We start from the raw sequence: 22,275 nt of genomic DNA on the forward strand, positions 1-22,275 counted from the left end.
TGGAGCCAGCCAGCCAGCCAAAATCCAAGAACCATTGATGAGGTTTGAGCAGCGGAGATATAAATAGAGGGCACGGAGAGACTCTGAGAGGAAAAAGTATAACAGAAAAAAAAGGGAGAAAACTCCATCCTCCGACACAGTCGCTTTACCCAAAGAAAATTTTGCTGCGACAATCAATGACACGACAAATTCGTAGTCATAACAGTTGAAAAATCCGGAAAAAAAAAAAAGCCATAGACACCACCAACTTGGATTTCTCTAACATAGATTTAGTCTTTTCGGGATCCTCTTGGTTTTCCTTTTTTTGGAATCCTTTTTTTTTTTTTTTTTTGGTCTCTTTCAATTTCTTTCGTTGGAGAGCTTTGCTTTGCCATTCCCAAGTTTCCTCCAAGCCTCTTTTCCTTCCTCCTTTGCATGGCTTTTCTTCTTCGGCGTCTCTGCTAACGCCTCCCCCATATTCAGGTATAAGCTTTTTTCTTTGTAAACTTTTTGCATGTTCTGTTTTGCTTAAGATTGTTTTTTTCTTTTTTTTTTTGTATGGTTTTGTGAGTAATGAAAGCTGGGTTGGAAGAGGAGAATTTATGTGAAAGAGACAGTTTTGTCTTGATGTTTCATTGTTGATAATGGGTTTTTTTTTTTCTCTTACATGGTTTAAGGTTTCAGTAAGTGGTTGGTCCGAAATAGCAGAATTTTGGATTGGACTTTTCTGGGGTAGATTTAAACATTTTAGTAATTGGAAAAAAAAAGTTAATTTGACTGGGATTTTTCATTGCTAGATGGCCATCAAGCTTGAATTATTGAAAATTACGCTAGCTTTAATTTTGCAGATCTAGAGTGTTAAAATTGAAGCCTGTATATAAAATTTTGTTATCTGAGTATAGCTCAAATAAGCTTAAAAGCTAACAATTCTTATTTTTGTTTTGGGATCTTCTTAAGTCAATTAGCTTGATTTGTATTTGATAAAAGAATATTTAATTGTGTCGATTGCATCAGCTTCTGAAAGAGAGGGTGTAAAAGCATAATCATTCCTAGCAGGCCAATGTTATGATAGTGATGATAAGTATGTCATTGTCAGCTTAATTGTCATATTATGAGTATGGAAATCTGTTAGTTTGGTCTAGGTGAAGGAAACAATAATTATGTTGAATTTTGCGTGCCCCTTATGCATGACTTTATCCAATTTCTTTTAAAGGTGTTGGTTCATTTGCTTTAATCATGGACATTTGTGTATGCACATGTACTGGAAGATCCAAACCCTGCAAATTCAATCCTGGGTTTCTTTTCACCATTGTGGTGAAGATTTAACAATGGATGACCAAGGTGGAAGCAAGTTGACCGGAATCCGGCAGATTGTTAGACTAAAGGAAATCCTTCAAAAGTGGCAAACTGTCACGCTAGGCTCAAGGCCAAATACCCCCCAGTTGGAAGAAAATCAGGGGGGTGTCTCAGGACCAGTTAACAAAAGGCTAACAAATGTTGTGTGTTGCGATTCTGATGAGGAAAGCTGCCACAGTCCTGAACCACCGCCTGATGTTCCAAAGGGATATTTGGCAGTTTATGTTGGGCCAGAGCTTCGGAGGTTTATCATCCCTACGAGCTATCTCAGCCATCCTGTCTTCAAGATTTTGCTGGAAAAAGCTGAGGAGGAATTTGGGTATGATCACAATGGCGGGCTTACTCTCCCTTGTGAGATTGAGACCTTCAAGTATCTATTGAAGTGCATAGAGAACAATCATAAGGGTCACCCTATTGACAGCTCTGATTCTGAACAGGTCTTTTTTGTTTTTAGCTAAATGCATTTACCTTTGTATGCCTATCTCACATGCTCACGGAACAAGTTCATTGCTCATCTTCCATCTTCTCTAACTTTTCCCTAATATGAAGTTTGTACATGATTTTGCAGCTGGAGATGCAATAAATATTGGGAGAGAGTAATTGTGCTGATCTTTATTGTGGTCAAGAACTTTGGGTTTAAAGCAAGGTCTCTTTTATATGCAGATTTTCTTCTTCTTTTTTTTTTTTTCATTTCTTTTCTCCTTTTTAATTGACAAACAATAGGAAACTTTTAGTTAGAAAATTTTCAGGTGTATGCAATGAATGTGATGAGGGGAAGGCAATGTCTCTCTACCCTTATTGAAATGTGAGTGGCATCTAATGTTTGATTGATAATGAAATACTTCTATTGTTCAGAAAACCATGCAACATAAAATTGGTCCCAAATTAGAGTTCTAGGAATTCCATCTCGAATTAATAGATTTATCCCGTATGCTGCTGCACCCAGTTCACTTATTTCTCTCCCATTGCTTAGTTGAGCCAAAAAACTTGTTAAATTCACAAGAAACAGATGGTTACCAGGCTCACCGCCTTCATGCATCTGTTCCAAGTCTTGTCTATAATGCCGGATGAGATAAACTGTATTTTGAGCATAATGTTGTAAGGCTAAATTTAATATTAGGAGCCTTTGGGTGGACAATTTGACATTAGAACTTGTTTTCCTTGTTTATGCACATGCTACTAAGGTGTAGGTGGGAGAATAGTATCAGTTTTGTACGGGTGCAAGTGATTGTTTATTATTGGAGTGTCATGTGCGCCTTTGATAGAGTAGCATCAAACCAAATCTTATACTTGAGCTGTCCCCGTTAAGCCATGAAAGATTATTGTGTAGTTTTGCAGCTCTCTTTCTTAAAATTGCACATGATCCACAAGATTAGGACACCAATGTGCGATCAAAGATTGTTTTCATATTTCAATTCCTTTGTTCACCAGGATGTTGGATAGTAGCAGTACCAGAATTTATGGCATGTATGCACATGATTATTTTCTAAGGGCTAAACTCTCTAACCGTATGCACTTCTATGTTTCACTGGGGGAATTAATAGTATTTAGCATGAGCGTATCAATCTTTGTAATGACCGTGGAGCATTTGATTCAGTGATTAGTGAATAATTTTTCTGTTCAAAGAATAAATAGTAAAATTCAGATTTCTTTTCCTTCGAATAAAACATTAGTTAATATTAATCAAAATAATAATTTATGAAAAAATTTTCTATTGAAGGCACCATTTTTACTACATTCAAACAAAATAATGGATTAATTATATGTGGACTATTATTCATTTTATAAATATTTTTTAAAAGAGAGAGAGAGAGAGAGAGAGAGAGAGAGAGGTTTATTGATTTATAAAAGTAGTTGTGACGTTGAGTATTGAGAAAACTTTCAAAATGTCCATAGACAAAGTTGTGAAGTCCACTCTAGCTTATGGCTTCAGATGATGTGGGCTTGTCCAAATCTCTCTCTCCCATGGGCTATTCCTCATTTCATGAAATCACATCTTCACCCATCGTCCACAATCTCCTCATTCCTATAGAAAAAGAATAAAAACAGAAAGAAGCAATCACTGTAAACGGAATCTTCCATTGGAAAATCGTAACAGTCTTAACTCTAGACTGAAGCATTATTGAAAAATTTGAGGCATTTTACAACGATTTATTTTCCTTTTAACAGTGATAGAGATTGGGGATTTGTTCTAGACCTGTTCCTAGCTTAGTTAACGAGGACATGAATAAGACACTGGTTGCTGATGTGTTTGAAGAGAAAATCATGAATGTTATCAAATGTAATTGTAATAAAAGTTTTTTTCCACCATGAAAGAAATTATCAAAATCACCATTGTCTTGATTCTTAAGATTAAGAAATTTAAAGAACTTTTTAGCTTCTTTTGTATTTACATTCAAGTGGTCTTTTAAATCTTTATATATTTAAATGATCTTTTAAATTTCTATTGATTATCAATTTTTTTTATTTTATTCATCTTAACTACTATTATTAAATCAGTTTCCTTCCACAACCCGTCACATGTCACCCAAAGAAGATCACGACATGACCAATCCTAAAAGCAACTTTGATCCTTCTATATATGTTATGGATTTTCACCATGAAGCATGGCAGGTAGCGTTTAATGTGTAGGGTCATTTTTGTAACATTATAGGATATGTATGATAATACTTTTTCTGATGCATAATTAATTTCCTTGATTTAATTTTTATATTTTATTTTAAATAGTTGAATGTTGTTTGCATCATTGAATGGTCAATAAATCACGTTAAGATTATTAGTCTACTTGTGTCTTTTTCTTTTTTTTTTATAGATGCATGAGTCACATCATAGGACATATAGTTCCTCATGATTGCGTGATATTTTAAGTAGAAGTGAGACGTGCCATTTAATTTTGAGAAGCTAACCAAATTAATTGAGTCAAAATGAAATAGTAGAGTCTCGGTTATCCGAGTCAAATTGAAAAACTTCGATTCTTTTCAAACTCTGGTGGTTAAATCACTAATTCAACTTTTGGCGTCAAAGACGAGACTCGGTAATCTTAAAGATTGATGCTTGGTTCTGGTATATAAAAACAAAGTGGCAGCTCCAAATTTTCACTCAAGGAGTCAGGGACAGTACCCGTACCTTTTACATTAATCTTAACGGATGTTTACATTCAATTATTAATAATTATTTTTTATATTTAATGGCTTAAACGGAACAAATGAATTGAAAGCTGTGACCTTGGTTTCTTAAAAGAATGCAAGTGAAAAGGTGGTTGTGAAATTATTAAAGCTTCATAGCCAATAAGATCTGGTTTAATGTAACCAAGAACCAAACCAAGTTTGAACCAAGCTAGGTAGCCCTCTTCCCAAAAAAAGGCTTCTTGATCAAAATAAGGGGAAAACCAACAAAAAAAAAACATTGGCCTGTGGAATTGAATGTAACAAACCTCAAACTCCAAGACAGAGTAATCCTTGGTTGAATTGAGACCAAAAATGTAAGGTCGCTTGTGCCTAACGCCCCGGTTTTAAGATTACTGTCAACAGAAGCAGAAGGGTTATGCCTTTTTGTTCCCTCCAATTGTAGTAAGTTAATAATGCAGTCTAATCTTTTGGGTACAACATATGAACTTGCTCATTAAGTTTCTTCTTCATTTTCTTTACCTGATTTTTCTACATCTTTACTCATTTTTATGGCAATTTCTTGGGCAGAAAATATGTTATTTCTTTCATTGAAGTTATGATTTTATTTCCATATGTTGGTAGAGTTAGTTCTTAGCATTTAGGGGGTTGCCTTTTTTAGTTCTGTAGTCACTCTCTATATATTCAATGCAATGCAGCTGCCTTGGACCTCACTTCTCCCATTAATCTCTCTTCTTCTCTGTTACTCATCTTTTGTCTTTCAGAGATTTTTATTTTTTTTTTTTGGCTTTAGGTAGTTCTTCACCCTCCAATTAGGTACTTTTGGTTCTCTCCTTTTGTAATTAACAAGTCACTTGTTTGAGTATTTTGCAAACTTCTTTGCTTTATTGTTGTTATTATTATTATTATTATTTGAATCTTCTAAGAGCCTCAAAATTCTTAACTATGTGTTTACTCTTTATTTTTGATCTAGCTTCCACCCATTTGCTTTTAATTCTCTAATTTAATGCAGCAATTAGGTATCTGCATTTGGTTGCGTCTAACTTTTTGGGTCCTACTGCTACAACTTGCCCTTTAAATTGATCTATTCTATCGTCTCATCATATATATGTTGCATGTTCTGACTTTATCCATAGCCTAATTCTTAGTATATTCCTTCCCCTGCGAATTCAGCAGAAACAATGGCTTCAGGAAGCGTTTGTGAACATTTGGGTGAATCTCTGGCTACTCATCCGGAGCAGGCAAAGGCTATCTTGTCAAGGTATATCAAGCATCTGCTTCCCTGATCTTTCTGTTTCAGTACGATAAAAACTACTAGTAGTTGTTCATTAGTTTGACTTTATTGTTGTACAAATCATGCAGGATTGAAAGCCTCGGGCGGGGCATTCATAAATCCCAAAAGCTGCTATCAATTCTTGATAAGGAGGATGGACAACAAGCACTTGATGGGATAATTGTCGATGTCCTCAGGACTACACAGGTGGGATTAGATCACCTTTTTTTACCTTTTTTTTTTTCCAAAGTTATCTTGGTTATGTTTGTTGGATTCTTGACTAAGATGTTTGATGAGAATATTGGACTAATATGTCTCGGTTATCTAATATTGTTGTACAGGAAGCTGTATTGTCGTCTCCACTGGTTGCCCTTGCCATTCGTCCAGCTCCTGGTGTTTGGGAGTACATAGCTATTGATGTCCGGAAGCTCTTCGTAGAGGAAATGCAAGTTGCTGAGTATCTGCGGTTGAAGGAGGAAATCGTTGATGGAAGGTAGTTTACAGCTCCTGATTTTCTTATTCTTCACGTTATACCGAGTTTATACCTAAACGATGTTCAATGATGGGATTCAGCTCCAATGGCGAGTTTACGCTGGAATTGGACTTCGGCGCGTTCAATAATTCTATTCCTCGCCCATCGCTTTCTAAGTCCATTGGGAACGGTGTGGATTTCCTCAATCGCCACCTTTCTGCCAAACTGTTCCAAGACAAGGAGAATTTGAACTTATTGCTTGAATTTCTCCAGATTCATTGCCAGAAGGGAAAGGTAGCGCCATGCTAAATGTACATACATCTTTTTAATTTCCCTTCCGTTGAAGCTAACAGATTTTTTGTAATAAATTGCACAATTTTCATGCCACAGGGTATGCTGCTGAATGACAGAATTCAAGGTGTGAATTCCCTCCAACATGCTCTGAGGAAGGCAGAGGAGTATCTGACTCCTCTACCATCTGATACCCCATACTCGGCTTTTGAGAAAAAGTTCCAGGAGATTGGTTTGGAGAGGGGATGGGGTGATACTGCTGAGCATGTTTTAGAGATGATCCATCTTCTTCTGGATCTCCTGCAGGCACCTGATCCCGTCACTCTTGAAACTTTCCTTGGAAGAATCCCATTGGTCTTCAATGTTGTGATCATGACTCCTCATGGATACTTTGCCCAAGACAATGTTTTGGGATACCCTGACACAGGTGGCCAGGTCGGTTTTTGCAAGCCTAAACTTTTAACTCTCCTGATTTAAGTTGTAGATGATGCAATCAAAGTTTTTCTAATTTTAATCCAATAACTTTTACTCATAGGTTGTTTACATCTTGGATCAAGTCCGTGCCTTGGAGGAAGAGATGCTCCACCGTTTCAAGCAGCAAGGACTTAACATTACCCCACGCATCCTTATCGTGAGTATTCTTATGTTATATCAGTTAGTTGTGATTCCTTTTTTTATCTGAAATAATTTTAGCTCTATGTTTGATGCTTAATTTGACTGTTTTTTCGACCAGATTACTCGACTCCTCCCTGATGCCGTGGGAACAACTTGTGGTCAGCGTCTTGAGAAAGTGTATGGAACCAAGTATTCTGATATTCTTCGAGTTCCGTTCAGAACAGAGCAGGGAATTGTACGTAGATGGATCTCAAGATTTGAAGTCTGGCCCTACCTGGAGACTTACACAGAGGTGAACCATATGCCCTGAACATCCATCTTCTTGTGTTCATTTTTCTGCCATATGTTAACTTTTCTCTTATATGCATTTCTACTATTTGGGTTTTTTTTTCTTACAAGTTTCTCTTTGCTTTCAGGATGTTGCACTTGAAATATCCAAAGAGTTTCAGGGCAAGCCAGATCTGATTATTGGGAATTACAGTGATGGAAATATCGTTGCCTCTTTGTTGGCACATAAGTTTGATGTTACACAGGTTTGTTAAAAGCTAATTAATTGACTATGTCTTTTTGCTGTACTTGGATCTTTCTCTTTCATTCTAAAAACTTGTCTTGGCTGTTTTATGCAGTGCACCATTGCTCATGCTCTGGAGAAGACGAAGTACCCAGATTCAGACATCAACTGGAGAAAGCTTGAGGATAAGTATCACTTCTCCTGTCAGTTTACTGCTGACCTTATTGCTATGAACCATACTGATTTTATCATCACTAGCACCTTCCAAGAGATTGCTGGAAGGTAATATATCTTCAAGTTTTATATGTAGGATTGCCTTGTGTAATGCTGCTACTTATTGGAAAGCCTAACAATGTTGCCATTCCCATGATTTCAGCAAGGACACTCTTGGTCAATACGAGAGTCACATTGCCTTCACTCTTCCTGGGCTCTACCGTGTTGTTGATGGGATTGATGTGTTTGATCCTAAGTTCAACATTGTCTCCCCTGGTGCTGATATGAGCATATACTTCCCTTACACAGAAGAGAAACGGCGGTTGAAGAAGTTCCACCCAGAGATTGAAGAGCTTCTTTACAGCCCTGTTGAGAATGCAGAGCACCTGTGAGTTTCTATCCTGTTTTACACCATTTAACTTTCACTAAATGATAAGACTATGTTAATAATTACTTATGTTATTTTGCAGATGCATACTGAAAGATCGCAATAAGCCAATTCTGTTTACCATGGCAAGGTTGGATCGAGTAAAGAACTTAACTGGACTTGTAGAGTTCTATGCCAAGAACAGCCAGCTGCGTGAGTTGGTTAACTTGGTAGTAGTTGGTGGAGATAGGAGAAAGGAATCCAAGGATTTGGAAGAGAAGGCCGAAATGCAGAGGATGTATGAACTAATTGAAAAATACAAGTTGAATGGCCAGTTCAGATGGATTTCTTCCCAGATGAACAGAGTGAGAAACGGTGAACTCTATCGTTACATTTGTGACACAAAGGGAGCATTTGTTCAGCCTGCTCTGTATGAGGCCTTTGGCTTGACTGTTGTTGAGGCCATGACCTGTGGCCTACCAACATTTGCAACTTGCTATGGAGGCCCTGCTGAGATTATTGTTCACGGCAAATCCGGCTTCAACATTGATCCTTATAATGGCGATCTGGCTGCCGAGACCCTCGTCCATTTCTTTGAAAAGTGCAAGGCAGATCCATCTTATTGGGATAAGATCTCCCAGGGAGGCTTGAAGCGCATCCAGGAGAAGTAAGCAGAAAGCCTCTATTTTTAACTCATTGTGATATGTTTTTCTTATGAAAGCACCCATTACTCATTTGCTGTGCTTTGTAGGTATACATGGCAGATTTACTCTGAGAAGCTATTGACTCTGACTGGAGTCTATGGTTTTTCGAAACATGTTTGTAACCTCGAGCAACGTGGGCGCAAGCGTTACATTGAAATGTTGCATGCACTGATGTATAACAAGCGGGTAAACATTCATGTCCATATGTTTGAACTTCTCGTTAAGGATTTGTTCAACTGAATAAGAGCGTTTCTGACGAGTGATCTTATTCTTATGTAATTTTCAGGTTATGACTGTTCCTCTAGCTGTTGAGTAAAGAAAATGGCGATGAGGAGGCACAAGGCTGGACCAAATGAGGTTTTGGAATGGCTATTGAAATTTGATATTTCCTTCGTTTCTTTTTTATCTCGCAATTGTTTTGAACCCGGGTTTTGTCCCACCTTTAATTTACTCCCTTATTATCCTTGGGAATGTTTTGAACCTGGGTTTGGTTCCAAGGATTGCAATAAAGTATGGTTTATATTAATTTCTCTCATCATATCGTTTCGTTTTTACCTTTGGTGATAATTTTGCACTTGCAACCAGGATTGGTACTAACTGCAGACGCACCCGAATCTCGAGTAAAAAGAATATTTATTACATTATAATTTCTTACTAATAAGATAATTATATAAATTATTTAATTAAAATTATTATACAATACTAGAATTAGATTATGAATAAGACTAATCATATATCTCATTTACTTCCGTAACATACACAATTTTATAACATAAGAGTCCTCTTCTTATAACACTCACTTTGATTATCTTACAAACTGATAAACATCTAATCACCTTCCTTCTCAGCACCAACAGATATACAAATATATTTGCAGAATTGCTCCTTGTGTTTAGTAAAGTTTTCACAGCTTGGGAGGTGGGAGAAGCCAATTGCTTCAATGGATATAAGTTATGCTTAAGAAGGGCTTCGCCTTTGCATATCCAACTCGACCAGAGGAAGTAGCCTCGGCCCCATACACTTGTATTCTCCATAATATACAGTCCTGCAAATGATTAAAGTAATCCGGCGTTAATTTTATGATCAAAACCATTAATTTTAGCAGTACGAGAATAATATGTGAGCTCCAGATGCGCACTGGTTGTGGTTGCGATCAGGGTGCCCTTCAGTGGACCAGCCTTAGCTGTTGATGATGGTGCCAATGTATGTGAAAGCAAAGATGACCCTAGGCCCTAGCCTCCATGGACGGACAAGGTCAGAGGTACTGTTGCCTGCATCGGTTATTTTGTAGTAAAGGAATGAAAAAATACTGTCGTCGCCTGCATCTTCCCTGCCTTGTGCTGTGATCACCCCCAGATCCTTTGCAACAGATTGAATTGTGGTGTTCTGCATCAAAAACATATATACACACACATCCTTGCAAGAAAAAATGATTTTCGGTATATATGGCCTTTAGAAAGGAGGAAGGGGGGTAATTACCAAATAAAGGGGTTTGCCATTTCCAAAGATGAAATCAACGGTGCCTTCAATGTAGCAGTCTTTGAAGAAATGCATGCCCTTAATAGTCAAATAGGGATTTGCAATACATATCATCCTAGACAGTGTTTAGGATGCAAGGAAGAAATGGCCTTGTTTCTTTCGCCAAGCAAGAAAGAGATGGGTCTCAGAGAGTTTCTGAATTCAATTTCCACTTCCCCTCCAAGCCCATCTTCATAAAGCAAGCACCCCAAAGAAATAGTGTAATAGTATTAGGAGGCTACTTCTGTTCTTTACCTATAATCCTCAATTCGGTACTTCAATGGGCTTCATTGCCTGATGAAAGAGGTCCATTTTATAAGGTTTCTAAGGCATACTTTGGTAGTTTTTGGAACACTTTTTAGCTTTCAGATCAGAGCCACTTTTGAGCGCTCCCGAGATCCGACTCATAGAAATTTCATGGACTCTAAATCCAAGCCCCCCTAGTGTCAAGCGCCCACCATGGAGGGTCGAATCATCCCACAGTATCTCTAATTCGGTCTCATCCGCAGAAAGTAAAACGACAATGTTACCCAACAGGCTGCCAAAACTCAAAACAACTTTGCTACTTTCTAACTTAACAACTCCACGCAACTGAAAGCATTTTCAAGCTTTTAAGCAAGCCCCCTCCTCATAGTTCTCCAAACTTCCCTTCAAGTTTCTCCAAGGATCATATAGTACATACATTTTGTTCATCCCAGAAGAAGTAATTCAAAACTTTCCATTTTAAGCAGCCGGATATGTGGACTCTTATAACTCTTTAGCATCGATAACTCTTACCTAATTTCAAAGCAACGATACCATACATTTGATAAGAACAATAATAAAAAGTAGTAGTAGTAATTTCCATATGTATAACTCAATTATTGAATTGAAAGAAAACTCTCCCACTATCATAGTTTTTTTTTTTATCAAACACATTAATGTACAAAGCGATCCTTCAAATGAGACTCAAAGTGAAAACTGGACAATCAATCAATACTATATATATGATACTTAGAATAGAACTTACAGTTAGGGTAATTAATGGCCTCTCCCCACTTTCTCATTGTTTTACGTACTGAAATTCCGACAGAGAAGGTAACAGAGGACGTGCCTTACATATTTTGGCTATCATCTCGGCTAGTTTTTCCCTACTCTGCTCCTACATTCAATGCTGGCTCAGCATTCAAGATGTTAATTATCATCATCCACGTCAATGTGGTCCTCTTTTCCTTATTCCACAGGCATGGCTGCCTGCTTTTTTTCTTTTTTTTTTCATTTGACCTTTATCTTAACTGAAACCCACTGCTCAAGAGCATTTTGACAAAAGCTCAACTCCTTTTTAGTTTGTTTCTGCTTCTTTTTTTATTGAGAGGATGAATACAACCCATAGTTTTGGATGGTGGGAAAGTGGGATTTTTAGACTTGAGACATCACAATTCACATGTCATGTCGTTTAATTGGTTTTGAACTTTTGGATTCTAGTGGCTACAAGGACACTGTTGAGTGCAAATATACTACGTTTCTTGAAAGAGACCTATGCTCGAATGCAGAGATTTTGGCCCCAAACAAATTTATTTCTTGAGCCAACCATGAATGATAGGAACCTTTTTATAGATAAAAGAAAAGGATCCAAACAAGAAGCATTTCCTTTGAACAAATTTTATGACTCAGATCATGCCTGAATGCAAGGACTGGGAGTTACCTGATGCACTGCATATAAATTAACTAAACGATAGCCATACAAATTTCTGATACGTCTCATACATCCATGCCTTCACTCTAACGTGCAAAATGGTATCCAACTGATGAGTTCTTGTTTCTGCACCTCATGGCCCTTTTACATTATCAAGACAAGTTGTTTCATGTCAACCAGAGATAAACGAAAATACGTGGGTATGTTCTGGGTTTCTTAGCTATATTTTGAGTGTTTTTGACTGCAAAGAAGGCATGGGGACTCATAGATATGACTGAAGCATTTTTTTTTGTTTTTCTTCCCAGTGATTTGTCCTTTTCGTGGCAGTTTGCTAGGCCCCCCTCATGGTCTCCTAAATATGTATGCAGTAGACCGTAGACATAATTCCCTTATCCCATTCCTATACTATCATTTGGTTTCCATTCATGTGCACCTCTCTCTTCTCCCCTCTTGAGCTTTGCTTTTTGTCTTGATTGTTCTCATACAAAAAACGTGGGTACTCCTATCTCTCAACATATATCCTCAGTACGTTTATTTAAATAGCAACAGACCAGGTTCATGAACAAGGGTTACTATGCCTAAATGGCTTAGAACCGTTGGACAAGGTGCGACTTATTGACAAAAACTAATATAAAATGGTTCAAAGAACATAAGAGATCATTCAACTCCTAGAGTCTATTGCCTTCTGGATCATCATCAACTCACTTTTTTACTATTCGTGTGCTTTTAGTAATTAACATGGATTAGTAGGTTTATATTAAATATATTTTTTCGGAATTTTAATAATAAAAAGAAAATATTGACACAAATAGATTCTTCACTAGCACTCATATACACTTGAGAAAGCAAAAAGAGATGGATATCCAAGAATTATGTGGAAGTCAAAATGACAATGATGGCATCATATTAGACAGATGTTACAGCATCTGATATGCAAAAATAATCTTAGTGAAGGTGCAATGTACATATAATGTTTGGAGAAACGATCAGAAATAAGATTTGTGTACCAAACCAGATGAAACAATCATTTCTATTTGCATATCATAATTGAGAAAGAAAAAAGTTTTTATTCCTTGGCTCTCTCCTCTGCATGTGTGTGTGTGGGAAAAGCGAATCACACGAAAATCCAATCTTCGAAAAGCATTATTATGCAGACCTGGGGACAAAAATTCCTCGAGTAACATGGGCCTATGATCACCCCAAATCCGATTTCCACGACCAGCTCCCACGTGGGCTGTTCTCTCTATTTCGTTCTTTCTATTTCTCCCTATTGTTCCTACTACTACCGCTACTACTACTAGTCTAATACTATTGCTGCTTTCTGACTGACTGAGTGACTGACTTCAGGCTGACCAAGTGGCCGATGTTGAAAAGACAAACATACCCTATATTGCAGCCGTTATTGCGCAAACGAACGGAGGGTTGGAGCGTAAGATAATTTGGCGGCATCTTCCCCTAAAAAGCCGCGAAAAGCGGCCGCCTCCTTATGGAAGGTAGCTAGCCAGCTTTGTCTTCTTCTGTGCTGACAGGCGACCCGCAATAAACTACTGCAAGGTTAATTTCGTCTTTTTGTTATGTCTAATTAGCACTAGACAGCTCATTTACCCATGATTTATGACAAAACTCTCTCCTTTCCCTTTCTTTTCGCGGCTTACAATTGTAATTTGCTAAGCTTTCCAGATCATAGATTTAATTAGCCCTGTTGAATTACATTTTCTTTTCATTTAAAATTTAAAATGACAAACTGCTCCTCCTTTGGATTACGGAATACAGATGGTCATTTTATAATCCCATTTCAATTAATTATGCAAAAACAAAGATATACGTTCAATGTACAAGAAAAATAAAATAAAATAAATATAAAACATAAAAATTTTTTGAATTGCTTAAAAAATCTTAATAATTTTTTATTTTTTATTATATTTAATTATATTTTTATATTTTTATTTTTAATTTAAAAAATATTTATAACTAATAGTTGATTATTTGTTATTAATCAAAATATCATCTAAACATTTTACGTCACATTGGATTGATACAATATACTGACATGTTATAATAGATGGTAACATAACATAATTACATGATCATGTGACATTTTTACCTTACACATCAATTTTATATAAGTATAAAATGATAAATTATATTTTGACTAAATAAAAATTAATTAATTGTTAATTATAAGGACATATTTAATTTAAAATAAAAATATAAAAACTTAAATGAATGAAATAAAAAAATAATAAATTATATGAATTTTTAAAATAGTTTATAATTTTTTAATAAATATTATATGTACAAAATAAATTAATGAAATTCAAGTCAATGTGGAGTGAAGTGATATAGAATCACTTATTTTTGTTTAGTTAAATTGAATGAATTTTTATTTTTTAAAAATAAAAAAGTCTATATTTAGTTACAATTTTATGTGCATAATATATTAATATATGCACTATATGTCAATCATGTATGAATTAATATCACATTCAAATAACCTTAAAAATATTATAAGATTTTTTTATATACTTATTAGGAAGTCCAAAGGGTTGTGAAAATTGGAAGTTAGAACTTTCAACATTAACAAAAAAAAAATTAACTAAAGAAATTTATCACCAACATATAACTAGAACAAATACAAGTATAGAACATAATTAAAGGGGATTGATTAGTTCTTCATCTCACGCACGATAAAAAAAGAAGAAAAGAAGTTGCCTCCAATCATCACTATGATTAGCTGTCATCAGCTTTATTCGTGATAAGGATTATTAGACTGACTCTTAAATGTTCATTTTTCCAAAGTTGCTTATGATAATTATCTGAAGACCGTGTACATAATTTGACTTAATAATTTATCTAAATTATCAGAGAACCGAAAACATTAATTCTTTATAAGTAATCTCAACTTTAATCAAGAGAAAAGGTCATGGCACCGCCCATTTTCCTTATACATTCCAATCATTAGATTGAATTTAATCTAAGATGTATATCTTGAATTTCTTAATCATAAGGGATCTTAGAAAATTAAGTCGCTGCTAATTAGGGATTGTGGGAAGCAAAATTCAATGGGTGGTACGTGTCAGGTTGCTGATAAGCTTGGAAGTTACGTACAATCCGGTGTGAAAAGTTAAGCACCAGCTTTAAGGGTGGCCATGGCAGCGAGGCAAACGCGTTCCAGATGCTAATGCGTGTACTGTACACATTTTCGTGTCTTCCACTTGCCAAAATCTTCATCATCTTTGTTTCTAACCAACAAAAAGCAACAAAGCTAGGAGAGCGTGTGGCTATATCTCAAAATAAAATAAAAAAGGAAGCATCTTTAACAACCCAATTATGAGCAATTTGAACCATACATTTCTTAATATAAATTTATGAATATATTATAAGTGAATTTGATTGAGTAATCAGCTTTTTCTTTTAAAAAACATAAAGGAGTCTTGTTTGCCTTGTTGGTCATCCCACAAGACTGTCGACTTCCTGGCTCCGGCTATGTTGTCTCGGAATATAGACACTCTTTTTGCAGCTGCCTCGCTGGTGCATTTTTTGTAATGGAAAAGTCACAATACATGGCTTTGATTTGCTTATTCGGGGCAATTTCCCGGCAAGGTTGGGCCATGCCAGCAAGTTACTTGATCAATACACTAAATTGAATACAATAACATGCGAAGACAACATTTAACCAAACCATCAAGGGGATTAGTGATTTTGGTCCCTGATGACAAGAACACTCTTATTGGAGCAGATGATTTGAGGTTGTTCCCTAATCTCTCTGCCCAACAATAAATATTAGTACTACTATTTACCTTCAACTTTTAAGATCTCTAAACAGGCTTTCGTACCTAGACTACCCCTTAAACAGGACTCAAGTAATTGGCTGCTTACTTTTAGTTTAGCAGGGCCCTTCGCCCTCTGGTTTTTTTTTTTTTTTCAATGGCCCGAAACTTTACCTCACAGAGGCCGCAGGCAATGCAACACAGAACTCCATAGTACTTCTAATCTCACAAGTTCAACTGTGGCTTAAAACTTTCCACCTGCAAAAGATAAGAAAAAGGGTTTTAGTACTTCAGGTTCCTGAATCCTGAGTTCCAAATAGACTTGTTAACTTTCTGGGAGCCCTTTTCTCCAAACTTTTTAATCTTTGCTTCTCCCAGGAGCGCCTAATTTCAACTATATCATCAAACTTCACTTTTACCATTTGACAAGCTGTACTTCCACTTGATAAATAGGGATTGTCACAATATGGAAGACAAACATAAAAGATGCGGAGCCCAAGCTTCGCTGTAGTATACTTTTCAAGCATCATTAATGTTTAGACAGAGATTTTTTCTTTTTTCTTTTCTCTTTTTTTTGTTCTTCTTCTTTTTGGCCATGTTTGAGATCAAGATTGAATGACTATGATTTCAACATCACCCCATATCTCTTCTCTCCCTTCCTCTTCTTCTTCATTCTTTCTCTTACGGATCAAATAAGTGACACATTTCTAAGAACATATAGGATAAATGAACATTAATCTCTTATATATATAATTATAAAAAAAATGACAATGAACAACATTGATGCACAAATATAATCACCCACCAGGCTTACAGACTAGCCGGCGTGAAATCGGTTAAATCCTCACCGTTGAAATTAACTGCCTCTCTCTCATCAGCGCTGTCCCCTTTTTCCCTCTACAATCATTTTGTGGTTTCCGCTACACGGCCTAATCACATTATTATCATTACATAATGTACAACTTTGGTACCATGTGAATGACCACAAGGGAACATTTCTTTCCTCCAAAATACAAATTAACAAGCGTAAAACTCGACGAGCTCCTCCAAAGACTCAGGCTGAGGATCAGCGTTTTCAAGCATCCAGAGCAAGTGTTCGAACAAGACAACCTCACACGACACGTTGATGGTGTCGTTCTCGCCCGACCGTTCCGCGAGCTCCCGAAACAAAGGGTTGTCGATAATGTCGGAGCTAATAAGGTACCGCCTCCGAGATTTTCCCACGTAGACAGGCTGGAGATTGGCTGATGACTGGTCGTCGATGTCCGAGGCCGCCACTACAGAGCTTGACGTCGGGCGGCTTTGCTTGTTGTTGAATGAGTTTAGCTTCTTGAGAACTGACTTGAGCTTCGTTAGCTTACTGCTGCCTTTTGCCATTGCTCCTTTTGGGGGGAGGGGTTTAGGATTTTGAAAGAGCTTCGGAACTTTGGTAGGCTTTTGCTTTGAAGAGAAAGAGGGGTGCTTGTGAGCTAATAAAAGGGAGAGAAGGTTCGTTTATAAAGGAGCTTGGGAAGGGTGGAATTGTAAATTTCTTTGAAATGCAGTTACACGAGTTGGGCCTAGGTGTGGGGTCCTGGTATTGTAAAAAGATAATGGGCCTGCGCCTGTTGAATCTGTGTTGTATAATCAATCCCTTTCTTTTAAAATTTTTACGTAAAATGACCTTTAGGCCTTTACAGCCGCTTTGGTGTGTAATTGAATACTTTTAAGATGAAGAATATTCTGAACTTAGAAGTTGACAAACAAATTTTTAATCAAATATTTTGATCCTCTTAAACAAAAAAAAAAATAATTCAACTCTTTAAATATATGTATTATTAAATTAAATTAATGCTTAGGTGCGTAATTTCCCAGAAAATGAATGCATGTTAAGAGAGGGAAGCTATGAATTTGTGAAGGGATTTTGTCTGTATTTGGCCCTTAAAAATTTACTTACCAACTAGAAAGTTGTTGCGTCCATCTTTTAGAACAAATGATTCAACTACCGAAAGACAATTAGAAAGAAAGAAAGAAAACACTACTAACGTCAAAGAAGTAAAGAGAACGAACAAATATCATCTCATAATTAAATGCATTTACCCATGTATAGTAATTAAATGAAATTCAAGGCTATGAACTAAAAGATAAAGCAAAAGAAAAAAGAGATTTAATTTGACATTATGATTTGGTTTGAAATTAAATTTGAAAGAAGAGATAGTAAGCATAATTCAAATACATTGGAGTGGTTTCGTCACCAATATCCGTCTTCTCGTGCAGGCATCAACTAGAAAGTTGTTGGTTTCTATACAAATTATTTATTCACAGCTCTTTTCCTTTGAACTAACTGTTTTTTTTTTGGCTCTTTTCATCCTTTTAATTGAAGAAAATAGTTCCTTGATAGTGATAGACATGTGCAAAAGCGTTGCAAAGGGTTCAAATAAGTTATCCAAATTCAATTCCTTTTCTTTATTTATTTTTTTTACAAGATTTGAAAAAGTTAAAAAAATAATTTCCTATAACAGAGGAAAGCGACCCCCCTCCTCCTCTTCCTCTCCTATTCCAGAATCTAGACCAACAGGTGGCGATAACTATCAACATTTTCTACTCAAATTTTGAACAAGAAAAAACAAAGAAAAAGCTAATGTGCATGTAAGTCAGAGATAAAGACTTCATTGGCTGTATGTTTAGTCCAATATTTAATTTAATGTTCAGATTCTTGATCAACTGTTTGATGTATTGACTTACGCTCTTCTTCCAGCTTTGCTCAACTTTTTTTTTTTTCTATTCAGAAACTAGCCTTTGTACTCACCTGTCATCATGTCAATGATTAGTCATTTTTTTTATATATGGGAAACTTTGCATTTTCTTTTTTATTGCAGCAAAGACTTAAGCAAAAGCCACAACCTTTCTCTTTTACACATGTTAACTAATTTTTTAACCTAAACAGTGTATGTAAATTAAACATCAATCGGGAATTAAGATGGGGAAGAAAGTGTAAGGGGTGGGCTTTTTTTTTTTCTACTTTAACTTCTGAAATGCCTTGAATTCCTATACTTTATAGCTTTTGCACGTCAACCTCACATGCAAAGGCCATGAGCCAAGGTTGGTGTTCCACTGCATGTTGGGGCTTGTGATCTCAAACAAAGACTGGGTTATATGATATTAAAGCAAAGTTTCTGTTTTTTGAACTTGGAAAATAGTTAGAAATTAAGGACTTAAGAATTATGCGCCTTTTACATGATTTTGGGATTTCTTTATAACTTGCGGTTACAATAGTTAGCACACAGCTAGCTAGGTTACGAAATCTAATAGTGCGAAATCAGATATCTTGAGTTCTTTACAAGCAGTGAAAATCATAAGAATGATGCGAGAAACGAACAGAGGATGTTAGCGTCAGATGATTTTTCTGGGAACAATGTTTATGTGGCGAATAACAATTCCGGGGTTCAAGAAAATCCTTGATAAAGACAATTGACGGCGAATGAGCAAAGGCATGTGAGCAACACATGGAATTAAATTAAATGTCCCAAAAATGTGAGCCATCAACATATTAAATTAGCCCTCAATCGCACCCGGTTCCGGCCATACTCTCCCCATGTGGTTTCATATAATATAATCACCATGTCCTGGAAAATATGGCTAAGTGATTTTGAAGAACAAAAATTGCTTTTGTTGTTTTGCAACATGCATACAAAAATCTTCACCAATAAAATTTATTGGATTAGATATATATCTCTTCTTCTAATTATGATTCATGATCTTTGTCATGTGATATAAATTTGGAATCAATCCTCTATTATCACTAGCATGTAAGACACACAACTGTTTGGATTGAAGGAGCAAAACAAATGCAAAAGAGACGATTGATCGATAATTATCCTAATTCTTGCACAAGCCATATTTTTCAAAAGGTAAGACGTACACATTTAATAGAGTTTTTATTCCTTAAACAAGTTTTAATGATTGAAACGGGAACCATATATGCTGGTTGATGATAATGATGAGAGAGATAATAATGCGAAAAACATTGTCATCATATGCAGAATTCAGTCTCTGATTTGTGTTCAATTAATGTTTGTTGATTAAGGGCCTGCTTAATTTGATCTGTCGACGTTTTGCTCCCTCAGCCTCAATGAACAGCACTTGTCTGTGGATAAGATGAAAGATGATTAGCGAATGAAAACAAAAGTTTACTTAAGACGACGACAAAGGAATAAATGAAGAGAAAGAAAATGTGTGGGGTGAGTGATAGGGAAATAGAGAGAATGTATTTTTATATCTTCTTTCCCTGTCCGTATTACAACAATATCTACTACATGTTTAGAGATTAAATGAGGGGTTTGAATGAGGGCAAGGTTTTGTCAAAATCAATGAATAGAAAATTGTTTTGGATGGTAATGCAATTTGGGTTATTTATTGGGAACAAGATCCTATCATTTGCACGATTTGTGACCCGGATGAAAATCAACAGGATCTACTTGCGCTTTGAACTTATTCTACCCGTTTACAATTTCCCCATGATAAAAAAAAAATGGGAGGAATTGAGACGTCTCCAAATTAAAAGAGAGACAAAAACATAAGAATTCTCTCTCAGATTGGGATCTGAATCATGCTCATTTGCATATGCTTATGCGCATTAATCATCAGGTCGCCGAGATTATCGACCATTATCAACGACATGCATGTTGTATGTGATGATTAGCATTATATCAAGCTGCCAATCAGCGTTAGGTTTGTCAGTTTGCCCGTTGCATGCGCTTCTTTTCTATGTTTCTGTTCAAACTTCAAGTTTGATTTTATCAACCCACTCTGCAGGATCCTCCTGTCTTTATGTTTCTAAACATTGGATTCTTCTCGATATGTAACTTGTATAGGATTAATAATTACTTGCTAATTTGCCGGATAGGGAGTTAATTATTCAGAACTTTTTGTAATTGACATCTTACGTACAGACAGCAAAGGGTTTATCCATGACATGCACTTGCTTTTCCGAGCTTATTGTTAACAATGAACTTGTCCAAACACAACCACATAGTGGACATAGCCTCCAGGAAATAAGGAATGAGCTTGCCTCGGATGCTGCGGTACACCCCCAAGGTAGAAAGCAAGTCATTGTATGTTACGCCATAAATTACTCCTACATAATTGAAGATGAAAGTCAACATATAGTAATAGTACATCATATATTTCAAAGTTTCAATCAATATGAAAAACTTAAACAAAGCAAAACCAAAAACTCTTTGATCAACTCACGAGAATTAATTTTTAATTATTTAATATATCAAAAAAAGTTTGAATGTTAAACTTTTAACTTTATAATAAAAGTAATGGCAATGAAAAAAAAAATCAAAAAGTCGAATGGTAATTTTTTTTTTCCTTTATCAAAATAATAGATAATAACAGAAACATGACAAATTCAAATTATTTCAGTTTGTGGACTTGTCGAATATTTTAAAATTAACTGCAGTTCGCTGTGCCCTGTCAATTTATGAAATGTCCCGTCATAGAAAACACAGGAAGATGCAATTGCTTCAAGTAAGGAAGAGAGACCTCCGAGCCTTTGATTGGTTCATTGCCATGACCCCTAGTCCCATGCGCAAACATGCGGCGTGTTTATTCTCTTGTTCACGTTTTCAATCAAAGGGGTTGTACGCTTTTGATTTCAATATGAACTCAATTCCATAGGGTATTCCAATGAGAATTTGTTGCTTTTTGTATGGTCCATGATGCATATCTGCCTGTGTTTTGTTGTTGCTTTCGTTTCACTTTTTCACATGATCACATCAGGCAAACGTAGCCTTCTCTTTTCTCTTAGTTCTGTTCTTTAGAAACAATCGAGAAAGAAACGGAAATTGTTTCCAAAAATTTGCATTTTGGGCCTTTATGATTGAAAATCTACTGAATTATTATAGATGGGGTCCGACCCAAACCATTTAACATATTAGTCTGGCTTTATATTACCTTTTGGTAATGTCAATTGAGTGTTACGTTTTCTTTAACACTTTTTAAAATTAGTTAAAATATTGTTTATAATAATATTTTCATATTAAAAAAATAATTAAAAGTTAATATGATAAATTTTAATGCATTGAGAGAAAATATTATTCAATATGATTACTTTAAAAATATTTTTAAAACACTCGTTAATAGAATTTTTATATATTTAGTTCGAAAAATGAGTATTCCATTTCTCCTTATTTATTTTTTTCTCTTATACTTGAGTTTGGTTTATAAAATGGGCATTTTGGGAGAAGTTGTAATAGATATTATTGATCATTTTTCGGTATTAACTATTCCATGTGGGTTGAAATAGACCAAAATTCTTTAGACAAAAAAAAATCCTTAATCATTTTGTAGAATTACTACTTTATATATAATAAAACTTAACCCTAATTTATAAAAGACTTTTGTCTTCATTTTTTTATTT

The 22,275-nt window shown here is 35.7% G+C and overlaps 3 protein-coding genes and 1 pseudogene across 4 annotated transcripts; 2 read left to right on the forward strand and 2 right to left on the reverse strand.

Moving 5' to 3' along the window:
• The first annotated feature begins 404 nt into the window (after window positions 1-404).
• On the forward strand, window positions 405-2,194 carry LOC110410831 (protein SMALL AUXIN UP-REGULATED RNA 16). Of its 2 annotated transcripts, XM_021420718.2 has the most exons (3): window positions 405-462; window positions 1,248-1,772; window positions 1,904-2,194. In XM_021420718.2, the coding sequence occupies exons 2-3, from the start codon at window positions 1,308-1,310 to the stop codon at window positions 1,916-1,918; spliced, it is 480 nt and encodes a 159-aa protein (XP_021276393.1). In that variant the 5' UTR covers window positions 405-462; window positions 1,248-1,307; the 3' UTR covers window positions 1,919-2,194. The 2 variants fall into 2 exon arrangements, with proteins under 2 accessions (XP_021276393.1, XP_021276392.1); XM_021420717.2 differs by lacking the exon at window positions 405-462 and having other exon boundaries at window positions 555-1,772.
• Window positions 2,195-5,559: 3,365 nt separating this feature from the next.
• LOC110410528 (sucrose synthase-like) lies at window positions 5,560-9,441 on the forward strand. Its single transcript, XM_021420264.2, has 13 exons — window positions 5,560-5,721; window positions 5,823-5,940; window positions 6,075-6,226; window positions 6,307-6,499; window positions 6,596-6,931; window positions 7,032-7,127; window positions 7,230-7,403; window positions 7,528-7,644; window positions 7,738-7,904; window positions 7,999-8,223; window positions 8,306-8,869; window positions 8,954-9,092; window positions 9,193-9,441. Exons 1-13 carry the CDS (start codon window positions 5,642-5,644, stop codon window positions 9,220-9,222), a joined length of 2,391 nt encoding a protein of 796 aa, XP_021275939.1. The 5' UTR covers window positions 5,560-5,641; the 3' UTR covers window positions 9,223-9,441.
• A 148-nt stretch (window positions 9,442-9,589) lies between these two features.
• On the reverse strand, window positions 9,590-10,956 carry LOC110410529 (putative pectinesterase 53; annotated as a pseudogene).
• Window positions 10,957-16,592: 5,636 nt separating this feature from the next.
• LOC110411063 (SAUR-like auxin-responsive protein family) lies at window positions 16,593-17,327 on the reverse strand. Its single transcript, XM_021421073.2, has one exon. It carries the CDS (start codon window positions 17,244-17,246, stop codon window positions 16,887-16,889), a length of 360 nt encoding a protein of 119 aa, XP_021276748.1. The 5' UTR covers window positions 17,247-17,327; the 3' UTR covers window positions 16,593-16,886.
• Window positions 17,328-22,275: the final 4,948 nt, after the last annotated feature.

This window comes from Theobroma umbraticum, unplaced genomic scaffold, assembly GCF_002168275.2.
Source record: "Theobroma umbraticum cultivar Fairchild unplaced genomic scaffold, ASM216827v3 scaffold_56.0, whole genome shotgun sequence".
NCBI classification, from domain to species: domain Eukaryota; kingdom Viridiplantae; phylum Streptophyta; class Magnoliopsida; order Malvales; family Malvaceae; genus Theobroma; species Theobroma umbraticum.

Coding starts and splice junctions, on each gene's coding strand:
- LOC110411063 (XM_021421073.2), bottom strand. CDS start 17,246: ATGGCAAAAGGCAGCAGTAAGCTAACGAAGCTCAAGTCAGTTCTCAAG.
- LOC110410528 (XM_021420264.2), top strand. CDS start 5,642: ATGGCTTCAGGAAGCGTTTGTGAACATTTGGGTGAATCTCTGGCTACT. Junction 7,404..7,527: donor ACCTGGAGACTTACACAGAG/GTGAACCATATG, acceptor CTTTGCTTTCAG/GATGTTGCACTTGAAATATC. Junction 8,870..8,953: donor TTGAAGCGCATCCAGGAGAA/GTAAGCAGAAAG, acceptor TGTGCTTTGTAG/GTATACATGGCAGATTTACT.
- LOC110410831 (XM_021420717.2), top strand. CDS start 1,230: ATGCACATGTACTGGAAGATCCAAACCCTGCAAATTCAATCCTGGGTT.